At 34.8% G+C, this 16,199-nt stretch overlaps 2 protein-coding genes across 21 annotated transcripts in view; one reads left to right on the top strand and one right to left on the bottom strand.

Annotated features, from left to right (window-relative positions):
* Positions 1-10,522, bottom strand: part of szt2 (SZT2 subunit of KICSTOR complex) — a 174,765-nt gene extending 164,243 nt beyond the window's left edge. For all 20 annotated transcript variants that reach the window (XR_012407532.1, XR_012407533.1, XM_073953541.1 and 17 more), the window contains exons 1-6: positions 10,391-10,522; positions 7,333-7,458; positions 5,244-5,417; positions 3,112-3,282; positions 2,913-3,035; positions 1,171-1,330 (exon numbers count right to left, since the gene is read on the bottom strand). Coding sequence is in view for 18 of the 20 variants with exons in the window: in XM_073953541.1 (XP_073809642.1) it covers positions 1,171-1,330; positions 2,913-3,035; positions 3,112-3,282; positions 5,244-5,417; positions 7,333-7,458; positions 10,391-10,414 (778 nt within the window). In the remaining 2 variants the exon portion in view is untranslated. The remainder of the gene's footprint in view (positions 1-1,170; positions 1,331-2,912; positions 3,036-3,111; positions 3,283-5,243; positions 5,418-7,332; positions 7,459-10,390) is intronic.
* A 370-nt stretch (positions 10,523-10,892) lies between these two features.
* The window catches only part of med8 (mediator complex subunit 8), a 32,570-nt gene continuing 27,263 nt past the window's right edge, over positions 10,893-16,199 (top strand). The window contains 5 exon segments of the mRNA NM_207083.1: positions 10,893-10,955; positions 11,190-11,311; positions 13,639-13,783; positions 14,235-14,375; positions 15,023-15,110. Coding sequence (NP_996966.1) covers positions 10,950-10,955; positions 11,190-11,311; positions 13,639-13,783; positions 14,235-14,375; positions 15,023-15,110 — 502 coding nt within the window. The 5' untranslated portion in view covers positions 10,893-10,949.

Genomic DNA, 16,199 nt, shown 5'->3' with positions numbered 1-16,199 from the left:
AACGGCCTCAGTGCTTATGTTAGTCTGTTTTTCATTATTCCCGAGGTCTCCATAATCCTGGACCAGGCCGTATCCTGAGCAGATGTTGTGGTGATCATTGAGGAGTGGAGAGCATGAGACTCCGCACTGATCCCGTGGGCCAGCCTGAACACTCGCCAGTGACCTACTCACACCTGAAGCTTCTCCACTTTGGACATCCAGCGTTCTTCAGCCTCCAGCACCAAGACAGCAGCTCTGCACAGGACGTTTGGCCAGAGGAGAAATGGAGCTGAGCCTGGTCTCTCTCAAGGTTTTTTTTCCCCTTCTCTTTGGTCAATTGTTGAAGTTTGTTCCTCACCATTGTCGCCACTGGCTTGCTTGGTTTGGGACTTCGATGAGCTGCACATCGATGGATTTGCTCTTCGGTGTTTGGACTTTAAACCACACTGAACTGAACTAAACTGAACTTCAACCCTGAAAACTGGACTGACACAGTTTCAATTTGCTAGAACATCTATGTTAAGCTGCTTTGGCACAATCTATATTGTAAAAGCGCTATAGAATAGAAGATAAATTGAATTAAACAGCATTTGGGAAATATATATATATATATATATATATATATATATATATATATATATATATATATATATATATATATATATATATATATATATATATATATACATACATATATACATACATATATACATACATATATATATATATATATATATATATATATATATATATATATATATATATATATATATATATATATACATACACACATGTATATATATACATGTATATATATACACATATATATATATACATATATACATATATATACATATATATATATATATATATATATATATATATATATATACACACATGTATATATATACATGTATATATATACACATATATATATATATATATATATATACATATATATATATATATATATATATATATATATATATATATATATATATATACACATATATATATATATATATATATATACATATATATATATATATATATATATATATATATATATATATATATATATATATATATATATATATATATATATATATATATATATATATATATATATATATAGAATAAGCATTTTACAGGAGGGCTAATAATTGTGTCTTCAGCTGTATATGGACTGACCTGCACCAGAGTTTGGAGGCAAAAGTTGCAGTGCTAGAATCCCCTGCCTCACCATACTGACCAGCCCGACGTCTGCAGTCACCATAGAAACCCCTGGCTTTCTCTGAGACACTTCCTCCACAGCATCATTGGAGAAACACTGATAGACAGAACCATTGAACTGAAGAACAAACACATAAAAAGAGTCATTTTTAGACTAATAACATGTTTTTAGACAAAGACGACGAGAGCTTAAACACACTGCAAGCTAAGAAAACATGTGCAAATAGAAAACTGCTAACAAATAGAGGAAACACCTTCATAAATTTGACGACACTTGCAAATTATCTTACAGTTCTTCATGAATAGATCTTGACAGCTCACAGTGCATTAACTAATGTTATTACATAGCTATCTGTAATACTCGATTCTGATTGGTCAGTTGCAACATTCGACGTTTCGAAGTAAGTTTTTCCAAGATAACAATCGATAAATAACACAGACTTACAGGGGAACTTCGAATCACCTTGACTGTCTGTGAATACTTTCAAATCCATATACTAACATCCACATTCATTTGTATCTGCTTGTCTGCCACACCGCGGTTTATGACTGTTTGGCACAGTCTTGTGAATGAATAATATGTAGGTTATTGTATGCTCCATTGAGCTGGTTTCTTTTCTTTCAGCTTTGCGTTTTGGACTGTTTGGCGCCATCTTGTGTCTAAATAATGCGCAGGTTAGTGTATACTCCATCAGCTGTTGTTGTTTCTGTCAGCTTTGCGTTTTGGACTGTTTGGCGCCATCTTGTGTCTGAATAATGCGCAGGTTAGTGTATACTCCATCAGCTGTTTTTGTTTCCGTCAGCTTTGCATTTTGGACTGTTTGGCGCCATCTTGTGTCTGAATAATGCGCAGGTTAGTGTATACTCCATCAGCTGTTGTTGTTTCTGTCAGCTTTGCGTTTTGGACTGTTTGGCGCCATCTTGTGTCTGAATAATGCGCAGGTTAGTGTATACTCCATCAGCTGTTGTTGTTTCTGTCAGCTTTGCGTTTTGGACTATTTGGCACCATCTTGTGTCTAAATAATGCGCAGGTTAGTGTATACTCCATCAGCTGTTGTTGTTTCTGTCAGCTTTGCGTTTTGGACTGTTTGGCACCATCTTGTGTCTAAATAATGCGCAGGTTAGTGTATACTCCATCAGCTGTTGTTGTTTCTGTCAGCTTTGCGTTTTGGACTGTTTGGCGCCATCTTGTGTCTGAATAATGCGCAGGTTAGTGTATACTCCATCAGCTGTTTTTGTTTCCGTCAGCTTTGCATTTTGGACTATTTGGACTAAATTCTAAATTTCATGTTTTGTGGCAAGAAGCCATGTAATAAGAGGCTTAAAGTACATCCAGGTGGTTGTTTTTGCAGAATAAAGCCTTCAGTCTTATATAACAGTGCTCTGCTTTAAATCAAGCTGCCGATAAGGCTTTATTAGGCAATAGGAACCTCCTGGACGTACTTTATCCCTAACTTAATCATAATTAGAATTTAAAAATACATTAGTAAATGCTGAGTGAACTATGCTTAATAAATGCTGTACAAGTGTTGTTCATACTTGAATGAACAACACTTGTAAATACACTAGCTAACATAAACTAATGAAAAATGGTGAGATTAAGCTTTTAAAAACACTAAATTAGACACCTGACACATTTATTACGCTTTCAATGCATATAAAAAATTAGCTAATTTGCTGCACACAGAACAAGCACTTGCCTGATTGTGCTGCTGCTGTAAGACTTCAGCGATGCTGCTCTCCACGGCTCTCAACTGCTGATAGATCTGATGCAAGAACTGCTCCAAATCCATACAGTCCAGCTGACAGCCCTGAACCAACACCTGAAGGCAGAAAACAGCTCAGTAAACCGCTCCATCAATGTGCAGATGTAGATTCACAATCGCCTGAGATCCAGACCTGGTGAGAACTAAGGCCAATGATGGAGGAATATGCCAAAATAGTGACGAAGATTTTGGGCTGGAAAACATGATCCGTTCCTGGGATTGTAAAGGGTTTTGCCAGACCGATTAAGCAGCGCGACAGAGCATGGAAGACTTCGTCGAAGATCATCTCTCCTGTGCTGTCATCCTGAGAATGACAGAGCAATCATTAAGGGGTTTGTTTCATTTAAAGGGTTAGTTCCCTATCAAATTTAAATCCTGCTATTGCTTACTCCTTGTCATGGCATTTTAAACCCCTGAGATTCTCTTCAGACACACAAATGAAGATATTTGTGACCCTGGACTACAAAACAAGTCATCAGTATCAATTTCTTTTTTTTGTTTGTTAGAATAGGACAATATTTGGCAGAGATACAACTATCTGAACCTCTGGAATTTTAGGAAAAAATCACTTATAAAGTTGCCTAAATGAAGTGCTTAGCAATGAAAATAACTACTGCATTCTGTTGCATTGTACTTGTACATGTGTAATGACAATAAAGTTGAATCTAATCTAATCAAAGTCAAGTTTTGTTCAATTTACAGTAGTAAACTTACAAAATGCCTCCATGAATGATGATCTTCACTTATTATCCTAATGATTTTTGAAGAAATTTTAAAAAATCCATAATTTCAACCCATTTTTGTTGGCCATTGTCAAATGTATACCTGTGCAACATAAGACAAGTTTTGTGTTTCACATTTCAGACTAAATCCAAGAGCTCTCTGACCCTCCATTGACTGCAACCCACCAAAAATATTGTGTTTAACACATGTCTAATGGATGTCTAAACATAGACACCTTGGCTAAAACAAGGCTAAATTTGGGCTGTCAGTGAAAATCTAATAGACGTCTAAGAATGCACAGATTAGACAGACTTGAGTAGTCATTAATTTCTGTTTCTTTGATGAATAGTCTAATTTTGGGCTATTCTTAGACGCCTATTAGATGTTTACTGAAAGCCTTGTTTTAGCCACGTTGACATCTATTAGACTTCATTTAAACACACAAGGTGGCCAGATAGGAGACAAAAACATTGTCAAAACATTCCACGTGACTTGGCTCAGGTGAAATCATACAAAAAACGCTTCAAGAACACAATTAAAAACTTTAAAAATGACTGCTGTAAGACTTCAGCGATGCTGCTCTCCACGGCTCTCAGCTGCTGATAGATCTGATGCAAGAACTGCTCCAAATCCATACAGTCCAGCTGACAGCCCTGAACCAACACCTGAAGGCAGAAAACAGCTCAGTAAACCGCTCCATCAATGTGCAGATGTAGATTCACAATCGCCTGAGATCCAGACCTGTTTTGGGCTATTCCTAAATGTCTATTACTTGTTCACTGACAGGCTTGTTTTAACCAAGCTGACATCTTCTATACTTCATTTAAACCCACAAAATGGCCAGAAAGGGGACCAAAAACATTGTCAAAACATCCCATGTGACTCGATTCGGGTGTAATCATACGAAGAACACTTCAAAAACACTTTTGTGCAAATAAAGAAAAAAGCTGTAAAAGTTACTTAATTCAGCAGTTTTCTCTTCCTTGTCAGCTGTTACTATGGGCAGTATGATGAATTATCATTAAAGCCACCATGAAAGCATCATACTTTCCGTAATAAATGCACAAATGCAGGCAAACAAAGTCATTATTGATAAAAAGAGTCTGCAGAAACACTTTGATTGACATTCTGCCTTTGTACGTGTCATCAGAGAGAAAGCCCCGCCCATTAGTTATCATCTCTCCCTCGCGAGCATAGAATGTTAGTCTTGTTTTTGAATCTGCCACTATGCTGACACGCAGGCATTTGTAGCTCCACCCTCTTTTGAAAAGAGCACAATCTCATTTGAATTTAAAGCGACAGCAACACCACAATTTATAATCAAATCAAAGCCTCAGAGATATAAAACCTTATTTACACTACACACTCTAGGGACATCAGGGACTTATTTTACATCTTGTAAAAAAGGGGAATAATAGGTCCCCTTTAATTTGTGTGCTGAAGATTTCAGTGGACTGAAATGACATGAAGCTCGAGAGTAATTCATGGCAGAATTTTTATTTTAGAGTAAACAATCTCTAAATGATGTTAGCGATGTCTTACCACGATGCCCGTGGATGGGCTCAAGTCCAGCTCGATGATGAAGCGGTACCTGCGGGCCAGGAAGGTGACGCGTGTTGAGGGAACCAGCAGACACGGACAGGACGAGGTCGGAGAGTCGGGCTGCCATCCTTTCGGAAGGACACTCAAAACATCCAGCTCATTCTCAGACTTCAGCTGATGGAAACAGAGTTATGATCGTTTGACCCAGAGCCGATCTGATATGGGTAGTTTATATATATATATATATATATATATATATATATATATATATATATATATATATATATATATATATATATATATATGTACACATACAAATGCATACTTTTACATGTTTTTGTATAACTACAATTAATTTTTTTTTATTTAAAGTGTTTTAGGTCTGCTATCATAGATAAATATACAGTTGAAGACAAAGTTATTAGCCTTCCTGTGTTATTATTATATTTCAAATACTTTATGTACACTATAGTCAGTGTTCATACACATTTTCACTACGAAAATTCCATGACTTTTCCAGGACTTTCAAGTCAATTTTCATGACCTAATGCTTCATGTAATGTCTACGCATATGTGGTAAATCATAAGAAAAACAATGCATGTTTAAATTTATTACAGCATATCATAAAACACGCAACAATCTCTTTAGTTTCAATTTATTTTTATATCTATGTAAAATAGATGATGCTTACACAGCTCTAACGATGTGAGACCATGTTTTTTTTGGTCAAGAAATTAAGTAAAAACAACTAACCTCTATTCCAGTATACAGATGTGTGTCAAACTAATTTTAGATAATCCTAATAGTTTGTTTAACTAGTAATAAAAAGTAAAACTACATGTATTGTAAAGCTGTGATCACACTGCACTTTTCGCTCCATAGACTTCCATTCATAGGCATGCGAATGCAGCAGACCAGAAACGCAAGCATGTGCGACAAGTTTCGCATTTCACTGCATTCGAAAGTTCAAGCTTGGTGAATTCTTAACTGTGAAATCGCATCTGGTGATTGCGTTAGAACAAAAGAAAAATGTTCAATATGAAGCAATCGCTCACTTTTATTAATGTTTAATACCACCTATTTTTACAGCACCGTAAGACAGAATTTCAGAAGTAAAGCTCTAGTGTGACCGCAGCTTAAGTCACTATAGACAAAAACGTCTGCTAAATGTAATTTCCAAGACTTTTCCAAAACCTTGTAGGTTTTTCTGTTTTTCCAAAACTTTTCCAGGCCTGGAAAAAGCCATGTCAAAATTCCATGACTTTTCCAGGTTTTCCATGACCGTATGAACCCTGTATAGTGTTGCTTAGAGAGAACATTTTATTTCAACACATTTACAAAAAATTAACAGTTTTAATAACTAATTTCTAATAACTTTTTGTCTTTGTTTTGATGACAGCAGATAATATTTTACTAGAAATTTGACAAGGTACTTAAAGTGCAATTTAAAGGCTGAACTAGGTAAATTAGGCAAATCTCTGGACAACAGTGGTTTGCTCTGTAACCAGTAAATTAAAAATATATATATACTAATAATAACAATAATAATAATAATAATAATAACAATAATAATAATAAAAATAAAAATAATGAGAAAAGGGATAATTGTATTGGCTTTAGAAGTATTCACATTTCTTAAATAAGTTTTTATTCCAGCCAAACTAAAAGAAGTCAAACTAAATATATAACAGGAAATCCTCCTTGCTCTGTTAAACAGCCATTTGGAAGTATTTGAAAAACAGTTATACTTTTACAAGTCTAATAATGTTGTTTTCAACTGTATATGACACTTAAATCTCTATAGCACTTAGTTTCTGTCTAAAAGATTAATTGAATATTTCAATTCATTCAAATGATTAACTCATAACAACTGATTTATTCAGAAACAAAACAAACATCAGAGACCTTTATGTGACCTGAAGAGAATACTTAATAATTCAAACAACATTATCTAAAGCTGAATCTGTTAATTTATTCATGTTTGATTCAGTGTGGTCAAATTTATTCAGATTTTATCAACATCAGGGTTACATCACTGCAAACCCCATGAGCTGACTATCAAAACAGAGTAAATACTGCGTCTCTCACCAGCTCAGACCGTGGACTGGGCTGAATAACCTGATTGAGTCGGCTGAGGAACCAGGACAGACGCACGTTGCGCGAGATCCTGTACTCCTCTTTCATCAGCAGATACACCTGCTCAGCCTCCTCCACCTTCACACACAAAAACACCATCAACACAGACAGCAAACAACATCATCACTTCACTACAGGAGCAGAATATATTGAGGTAAAGTTGGTTTAATATCCGGACCTTCAGATGCTCTCCTGATTATAATTTAGCAAATATTAGCATTAATAAATATAAGCAGCCAGTGATTATCAAAGTACAACATTGTTCACGGTCAATTAAATAGTGTTGATGTTGTTTTGAAGTCATACTCAAATGCGATTTCAGACCCAATATTCACATTAGCATGGTAAACAATATAGGGACCGCTGAATGAACAAATGTGTGAATAATCTGAATATAAAGCCAACTTTACCTCAATGCAAACAATAGGCTCTAAAAAGTTGCTTATTCATTGGTTCTTCAAATAGAACACACGTAAACCTGTCATAATAATCAATATATCGACAATGTGTGTGTGCATGTATCATGCAATACTTGGAGATGACCTTATTATGTTTCTGACGTTGCAATATATATTTATAAATTCATGAATAATGTTAAAGGCATTTTAAAATGACATTTACATTCTACCTCACCGGTGTCAAAGTTAATAATTGCACATTTACCTAATAGGACATTTCGTCACCTTAGAATTATAAGGTTCTAACCCCCCACAAAATCTGAACGGTTGGATATCATATCTAATGTTCAAAATATGGAGAGGATGACTTTCTTTAAAACTACTAATGGACAAATACCTGCAATATTGGGAGAAATGGATTGTACTTATGCCTTTACACAGTGTAATCTGATTTATAAATGTATTTATTCACGTGACCTGTAAGGAAATATGTGACCTGTCAACTGTTCATTTAATTTCTAGTGTTTTATTGTATTTTTTCAATTATTTTATTTTTTAAATGCATTATTTGTGTTTCCCTTGTTTTTTTCCCCCTTAAAATAGAGAAATAAAAATAAAGTATATAAAAAAAGAATTATAAGGTTCTATCTGCGTTCTGAATGATTTTGAGATACTGAGCTTCAAAGTTTTTGCAATCCATATAGCAAACAATATGTGTGTAAAAGTTATTTTTCACACATTAACATGATAGAGACCCTAAGGGTTTTCTAAATGTAAATTATCAAAGTTCTCTTACATTTCCAAATTGGAGTAAAAAAACACGATAAATGCAGATAGAACCTTGTCATTCTGAATAGTCATTTTTCACTTGGAATTATAAGGTTCTATCTGGTAGATCATATGTTGAAGCATTCCCTTTCAAAAAATACAATCAAAATAAATAAATTGGTGCTGTAATAATATGTTGATGCTTGAGAAAATTACATTTGTGCTTTCTATAACATTTATTTCATGTTTTAGGATGAATATTTTAACTTGTTCAAGCTTAACATTTAAGGCTGTGCTAAATATTTTATCCAGTGCAGATATTACCTTTATGTAATTAATATGGTCATAATAATTAAAATGTATGCATTATAAGAATTATTAAATTATATTTATTGAATTGTATGCTATATTTGTTGAAATATATGCATCATGAATTAAATTAAGTATTTGCCCTTCAAGGCTTAATGTTAAATTTAAAGACTTTAAAAGAAAACCGACAATGAGCAAATGAGTTTTATTAACAATGAAAAGTGTTTCACTGACTTTATATACACAAATAAAAATATTTCACATTTAATATATATATATATATATATATATATATATATATATATATATATATATATATATATATATATATAGATGTTGAAGATATATAAATATATATATTAATATGATATATATAAATTATATAAGATATATATATATAATTATATATATCTTATATATCAGAAGATATATAAATTATATATATTTATATGTTTGTATGTTGAAGAAAGTTATATCTAAACTCTGCAGGACACCGGCCCTCCAGGACTGAGTTTGGACACCCCTGGTGTAAATCCTTTGATACAATTCAAACAATTGACATAAACAACACTAACAAATGTCTTCAAGAATCATTACCAGTGGGGAAATAAAACTATTATTTTCTGATGGTCAAAATATCTTGAATCATTGCAGAAATAAGGAAATTGAGACATTCGCATTGATTTTAAAGTGGTGACAAAACAAAGAACCAAAACTACTTATCAGACAAAAGTAAACGAAGACAAAATGCATGACTATTTCTTGACAAAGTTAAAAGAGAGAGTCCTGAACTGAAAACACATTTGCTGCTGTGTTTAAAAAATGTGAAATGTATATTTCATTGAGGTAATGTTGGATTAACATTCGCATATTTGATCAGAGACAACATGTGACATGCTCCCTATATTGTTTACCACAGTATTTTGAATATTCAGTCTCAAATCAAAGTAAATATGACTTCAAAACAGCATTAGCACTATTTAATTTACGGCGATCAATGCAAAGAATACCTTTCTGAAATGATATTATTGAGGAGAAAGTCATGATGTGTGAATATAAAACCAACTTAACCTCGAGGTCTGTTTATTTGACAGGTTAAAAAGGAAAAGTCCTGTCCTGAAAACACATTTGCTGCGGTGTTTAAAAAATGTGAAATGATCTGCTGAATAAAAACACATCTATGTTCAGCTTATGTAGGAAAAACCGCGATATTTTAACGTTATATATACTTGAGCAGCATGTTGTTGTTGTTTATCGGAGGGAGGGGCTGCAAACACATGACAGAACTGCATTAAACTGATTTACTACCAAGCATTAGCGTTAAACTCCTCCAAATAACATGTCTTATTAATTCAACACGTCAAATACTGCAAATGTAACAAGTAAAAAACGCAATAAAAGTCTTACAGCTCTTCTCAAGTCAATGATTTAGCTTCTGTTCTGTTTACTTGCTCTGTTTACTTAACCTGTAAACAATTCCGAGCAAGAAACTGAACAAAAAACTGAAATGGAGTCCACGTAGGAGTAAAAGTTACCTCATTGTCCTGTCTGTCTGCCATGCCGTGCTTCTCATTACTGGCAGGTTGTTTTTTTTCAGCGAGTTTTACAGGGTTTGTGTCAAATATCTGTAAACTGCAGCTCAACTGACTGCAGCTGCTTTACTTCCTGTTTGCGTATTCAAAATAAAAGCCCTTTCAGATGAACGCACTGCTGTTTATGTGCACAGTTTTCTTGCAATGTTGAAATGTTATCATTCTTTTAAAATAATTTAAAACGGAGAAATTTATTTAGTTGTGTTAAATATGCCAAATCGGTGGGCAGAATTTGGTTTCATTTGCTAACACATGGAATGAGCATTTCGACCAAACTGTATATTTAGCATTGTACATGATCTAGAAATATAAACAGCTGTTGTGTTAATCTGTGTTGTTTTCTAATAAGTATCCTATCTACAATACTAAAAAATAAAATAATAATTTTATATTCAAAAAGGAACTATTTTCTCACGCGCGTGTTGACAGTCGGACTCGATTTTATCGCTGCGAGTCTTTGTTTACTTCCGCTTAATTGTGCCGTGAACTTCATTCTCTCGAAATGCAGGTAAATTGCTTAAAAACTCATACTTTATGTACATTTTTTGCGTCTTTTCTTTTTTTTTAAAAAACAGTTACGATAAAATTTCCGATTAGACTGTGAAAATAAGACCGTATGTAGTTAATTTGGTCTGTTTATAGAGTGCAGCTATGCTAATTGTTGAGATCTACGTTCGTAGGAAACACGTATAACTGTGATATTATACTGGAAATGATGTAAGTTTGTGTTTTATTCTGACAGCAGCGGGAGGAGAAGCAGCTGGAGGCCTCTCTGGAGTCTTTAGTAGCTCGCGTGGCTCATCTGAAAGGTTCCCTTCAGAGTTTCATTTATAAACTAGAGAATGAGTACGACAGACTGACGTGGTGAGTAAACCTGAGGTAAAGTTGGTTTTATATTTGGAAATTCAGAGTTTCTCCCTAATGCAGGGTTTCTACCGCTTTCACCAAGTTGAATTTAAAACTTTTAAAGACACTTCAAGACCAATGTGAATGAAAATTTTGACTTTTACAGGGCTAAATGGTAAGGATGTTTCTTGAATAACGTTATCCCAGTTGGAAAAGATTTTCTCTTGCCCTATTGAGAAAAGGATTTATATATATATACACACACACACATTTCATTCATTCATTTTCTGCCGCTTTACCGGGGGCGGGTCTCGGGGGCAGCATTCTTAGGAGTGAACTTCAGACTTCCCTCTCCCCATACACTTCCTCCAGCTCCTCCGGGGCGATCTCAAGGTGTTCCCAGGCCAGCCAAGAGACATAGTCCCTCCAGCGTGTCCTGGATCTTCCCTGAGGGACATGCCTGGTACACCTCCCTAGGTAGGCGTCCTGGAGGCATCCGAAACAGATGCCCGAGCCATCTCAACTGACTTCTCTCGATGTGGAGGAGCAGCAGCTTTACTCCAAGCTCCTCCCGGGTGTCAGAGCTCCTCACCCTATCCACAAGAGTGCACCCTGCCACCCTTCGAAGGAAACTCATTTTGGCCGCTTGTATCCGAAATCTTGTCTTTTCGGTCATGACCCAAAGCTCATGACCATAGGTGAGAGTAGAAACGTAGATTGACCGGTAAATTGAAAGCTTTGCCTTTCGGCTCAGCTTCTTCTTTACCACAACAGGCCAGTACATCGACCATATTACTATTGCGGCTGCACCAATCTGCCTGTCAGTCTCACGTTCCATTCTTTCCTCACTCGTGAACAAAACCCCAAGATGGAAAACCACCTTTTTCCGATGGAGCATCATGGCCTCGGACTTGGAGGTGCTGATTCTCATCCCAACCACGTCACACTCGGTTTTTGATGAAGCCAACAGAACAACATCATCTACGAATAACAGAGATGAAATCCTGTGGTCCCTGAAATGGACCCCCCTACAGCCCAAGACTGCGCCTAGAAATTCTGTTCATAAAAATGATGAACAGAATTGGTGACAAGGGGCGGCTCTGTTTTTATTTTACTACATTTAATAATACAATAATACAAATTTAATAATAAAAAATATAGGTCTGGGTCTTTATAAGATCTATAAAATCAGTAAATAAATGAAGAATTTTTAAACAAATGTTACACCAAGTAAATTAATTAAATACTATTTTTAAATGAAAAGTTTAAAGATTTATTGAGATTGGGATTGTTGGTGATTGTATGGGTGTTGATGGCCAGATTGGGTTGCTATACATGAACAAAGGAAAATTAGGACCTGTTAAAAAAAAGGATCAAGACTAACAGCACAATATTTCAGTAGATTTAAGACTTTTTAAGGCCTAAAATTTAGTTTTAGAGTTTTAAGACATTTTAAGACCTAGTGGACCCCCTAAAATAATATCAAAGCAAATGACTATCAAAGTATAATATTGTTCACACCTAAATCAGTGTTTCTCAACCACGTTCTTGGAGGAGCACCAGCACTGCATATTTTTGATGTCTCCTTTGTCTGTCACACTCATTACAGGTCTTTCAGTCTCTGCTGATGATCTGAATCAGGTGTGTTTGGGTAAGGAGACATAGAAAATGTGCCGAGCTGGTAGTCATCCAGGAACATGGCTGAGAAACACTGAATTAAATAATGCTAATTTGGTTTTGAAGTCATACTTGCAAGCGATTTCAGACTGAATATTTAAAGTTGTGTGGTAAACAATATAGGGACTATCACATGTTGTCTCTGTTCAAAAATAAATAAATATGCGAATAAATAAAAAAAATAAAATAAAACCAACTTTACCTCAATGTGAATATTGATGTAAAGTTGGTTTTTATATTCAGGCTTTCTCCTTAATAATATAATTTCAGAGAAGTATTATTTACTCATTCTAAATAGTGAAATCATATTAGCAGCCAGTGATGATCAAGAGTATAACATTGTTCACAGTCAGATAAATAGTGCTAATGTTTTCAAGTCATTTACATGTGATTTCAGACTGAATATTCAATGTATCATGGTAAACAATATAGGGAGCATGTCAACAGTTGTCACTAATCAAATGTGCGAATATGAAACCATCTTAACCTCAATTATTCAAAGTAGCATGGTAAACAATATAGGGACTTAAGTCACATGTTGTCACTGTTCAAAAATGAACGAATGTGTGAATATAAAGCCAACTTGACCTCAATGTGAGTAAATATAACTGAGCTTTTGCGGTACTCCTGTCTGTTGCAATATGCTGATGTAAATGTTTTGATTTCAGGCCCTCCGTGCTGGATAATTTCGCCCTTATTTCTGGACAGCTGAACACCATCAATAAACTGTTGAGAAATGAGAAAACCCCATCATACAAATCACAGGTCATCATACCACTCCTGCTGTCTCCTGATCGAGACGAAGAGCTGGCGGTCAGTGTCAACTCTCCATATGTGTAAAATAACCATGAAAATCTGATTCGCATTATATTAGTTATCTGTCAAATCACCAATCTTTTTAATCTTCAATCATAAAACAGAGCTTAAGGGATCAGTTTATCAAAAAAATATATATATTCTGTGATCATTTCCACTTGTTCTATACCTGTTTTTTTAATTTTGTTGAACACAAGGTAAGATATACTGAGGAATGCTGGGAAAATGGTTATGGATTTCCATGTCTCTTTTTCCACTGTTCTTCAATATGGCTTGTTTTGTGTTTAACAGTTCATTTTTGGGTGAACTATTCCTTTAAGTCGTACCCAATTTTCAGCAGCAGTGTGTTTTCTATATAGAGAAATCCCCACATGGATGAAAAATAATAATGTAACTTAAGATTTCAGGCTGACTTATCTACTGTATTCTATGATTTCTCTCAACCCAGAAACTAACAGAGCACCGAGTGCCAGTGTTCAGCCATGAGATCGTGCCTGATCATCTCAGGACCAAACCCGACCCGGAGGTGGAGGAGCAGGAGAAACACCTGAGCGCTGAAGCGGCTCGCATCGGTCCTGAAGTAGCTCAGGTGAACAAACACACACCAGCATGAGAAACGCTTACGTTTCTTCATAGCTAACACCCAAACAATTATTCAGATTTTATTAGCCATCAATATTTCTTCAGATTGCCCACATACTCAGACTAAATGTGACTTGGGTTCTGTTTCTAAGCCATCAAGTATTGAATGCATGGGAACACAATCTGGTGCTGTCTACATGCAGGACGTTACTGTATATATATTTTTTGTAAATAATTTAAACTTTTAGGTTTTGAAATTAAGTATATATTTAATTTTGTTTTTCACTTGTTCGTTATGTATCATAAAATCGCTTTTTATTTATTTATTTTCCAATATCCTTTATTCAGTTTTTACTTAAGTTTTCTAATTAGCTCTTCTAATCATTTCAGTTTATTGTGTGCTCAAAAAGTGCCACAAAAACACAATTTTTGAAAGAACAAACATGTTTTAATAATAACTAATACTTTATATATAAAATTATATTAAATAATTTATTTGTTCAACCTAAAACATTTGAGAAGACATCTATTTGCTCTGAAAATCATGTGAAAATCTTTCCCAAGAACCACTAGACTCTCAAAATCCTAGAGGAACTGCTTTAAAAATGTATTAAATTAGTGCTGTTTGTAAATATGTGGTTGTTTTCCTTTCAGAAACAGATCCAGGCATTGAATAAGCTTTGCTCGAATCTTTTGGAGAAGCTGAATAATCCACGTGAAGACAGAGACTCTGAAACCTCAGGTACTTTAACTCAGTGGTCACCAAACTTGTTCCTGGAGGGCCGGTGTCCTGCAGATTTTAGCTCCAACCCTAATCAAACACACCTGAACAAGCTAATCAAGCTCTTACTAGGTATACTTGAATCATCCAGGCAGGTGTGTTGAAGCAAGTTGGAGCTAAACCCTGCAGGGACACCGGCCCTCCAGGACCGAGATTGGTGACCCCTGCTTTAATTCTTATATTACTGTTATATTTAGTGTTAGGGAAAGTTACTTTAGTCGATATTGTAAAGCAATACATTCGACTTTCATTTTAATTCAGCAATTTTTTTTTTTTTTAAAAGCAAATTAAGTAAAAAGCTACAAATATTATAAGTTTTTAAACTCTTGTGTGCTGTTGGGGATGTTTTGACATCCACTCTGGGGTGATTTTGAGTTTTAATTTGGCAACAGCTTTCTCTGTGTTTTAGCAAATGTGATGATTTTTGGTAACAAATCTTTTTTTTAACACATATTTTAGGAAAATGCTTTGACATTTTTCAAAAACTCAATACACTCTGGGCAAATTTACTATAATTTTGTTATGCAAATGAATAACTAATAAATAGCAATAAAAGTAATAAAGAACTAATAATAATAATAATAATAATACATTTTCCTCTTTTGCTTCAAGATCAATATTGTCAATATAATTCAACAAAATTCTCCATGTTTTGTAAAAGGATTTTAAAGACCTAATTTTTTTCCCAACTTTTAACACAAATTTCTTTTATCCATCCGTCATATGAAGGTGGAGATGTTTGTTTCCAATTCCTAGCCAAATAGTGTTGTTGAAGGCGAATTTGGCTCAAAAGGAATTCCAAATAGTGCTGTTAGAGGGTTTGGAGTGGCTGATATGGAGAAAGTGTGTGTGTGTGTGTGTGTGTGTGTGTGTGTGTGTGTGTGTGTGTGTGTGTGTGTGTGTGTGTGTGTGTGTGTGTGTGTGTGTGTGTGTGTACTTGCTTATGTCCAAAATGAGGACTTTCGCCAGAGTACACACCAGTAAAATGAGGACCACCTTGACAAATGAGGACTTTTTCTTGGTCCTCATTTGTCTGACCATATAGCAGTA

Source organism: Danio rerio, chromosome 6 (genome assembly GCF_049306965.1).
Source record: "Danio rerio strain Tuebingen ecotype United States chromosome 6, GRCz12tu, whole genome shotgun sequence".
Taxonomy (NCBI): Eukaryota; Metazoa; Chordata; class Actinopteri; order Cypriniformes; family Danionidae; genus Danio; species Danio rerio.
The sequence above is the reverse complement of the archived record's forward strand: the minus strand, read 5'-3'. Positions and strand labels throughout refer to the sequence as shown.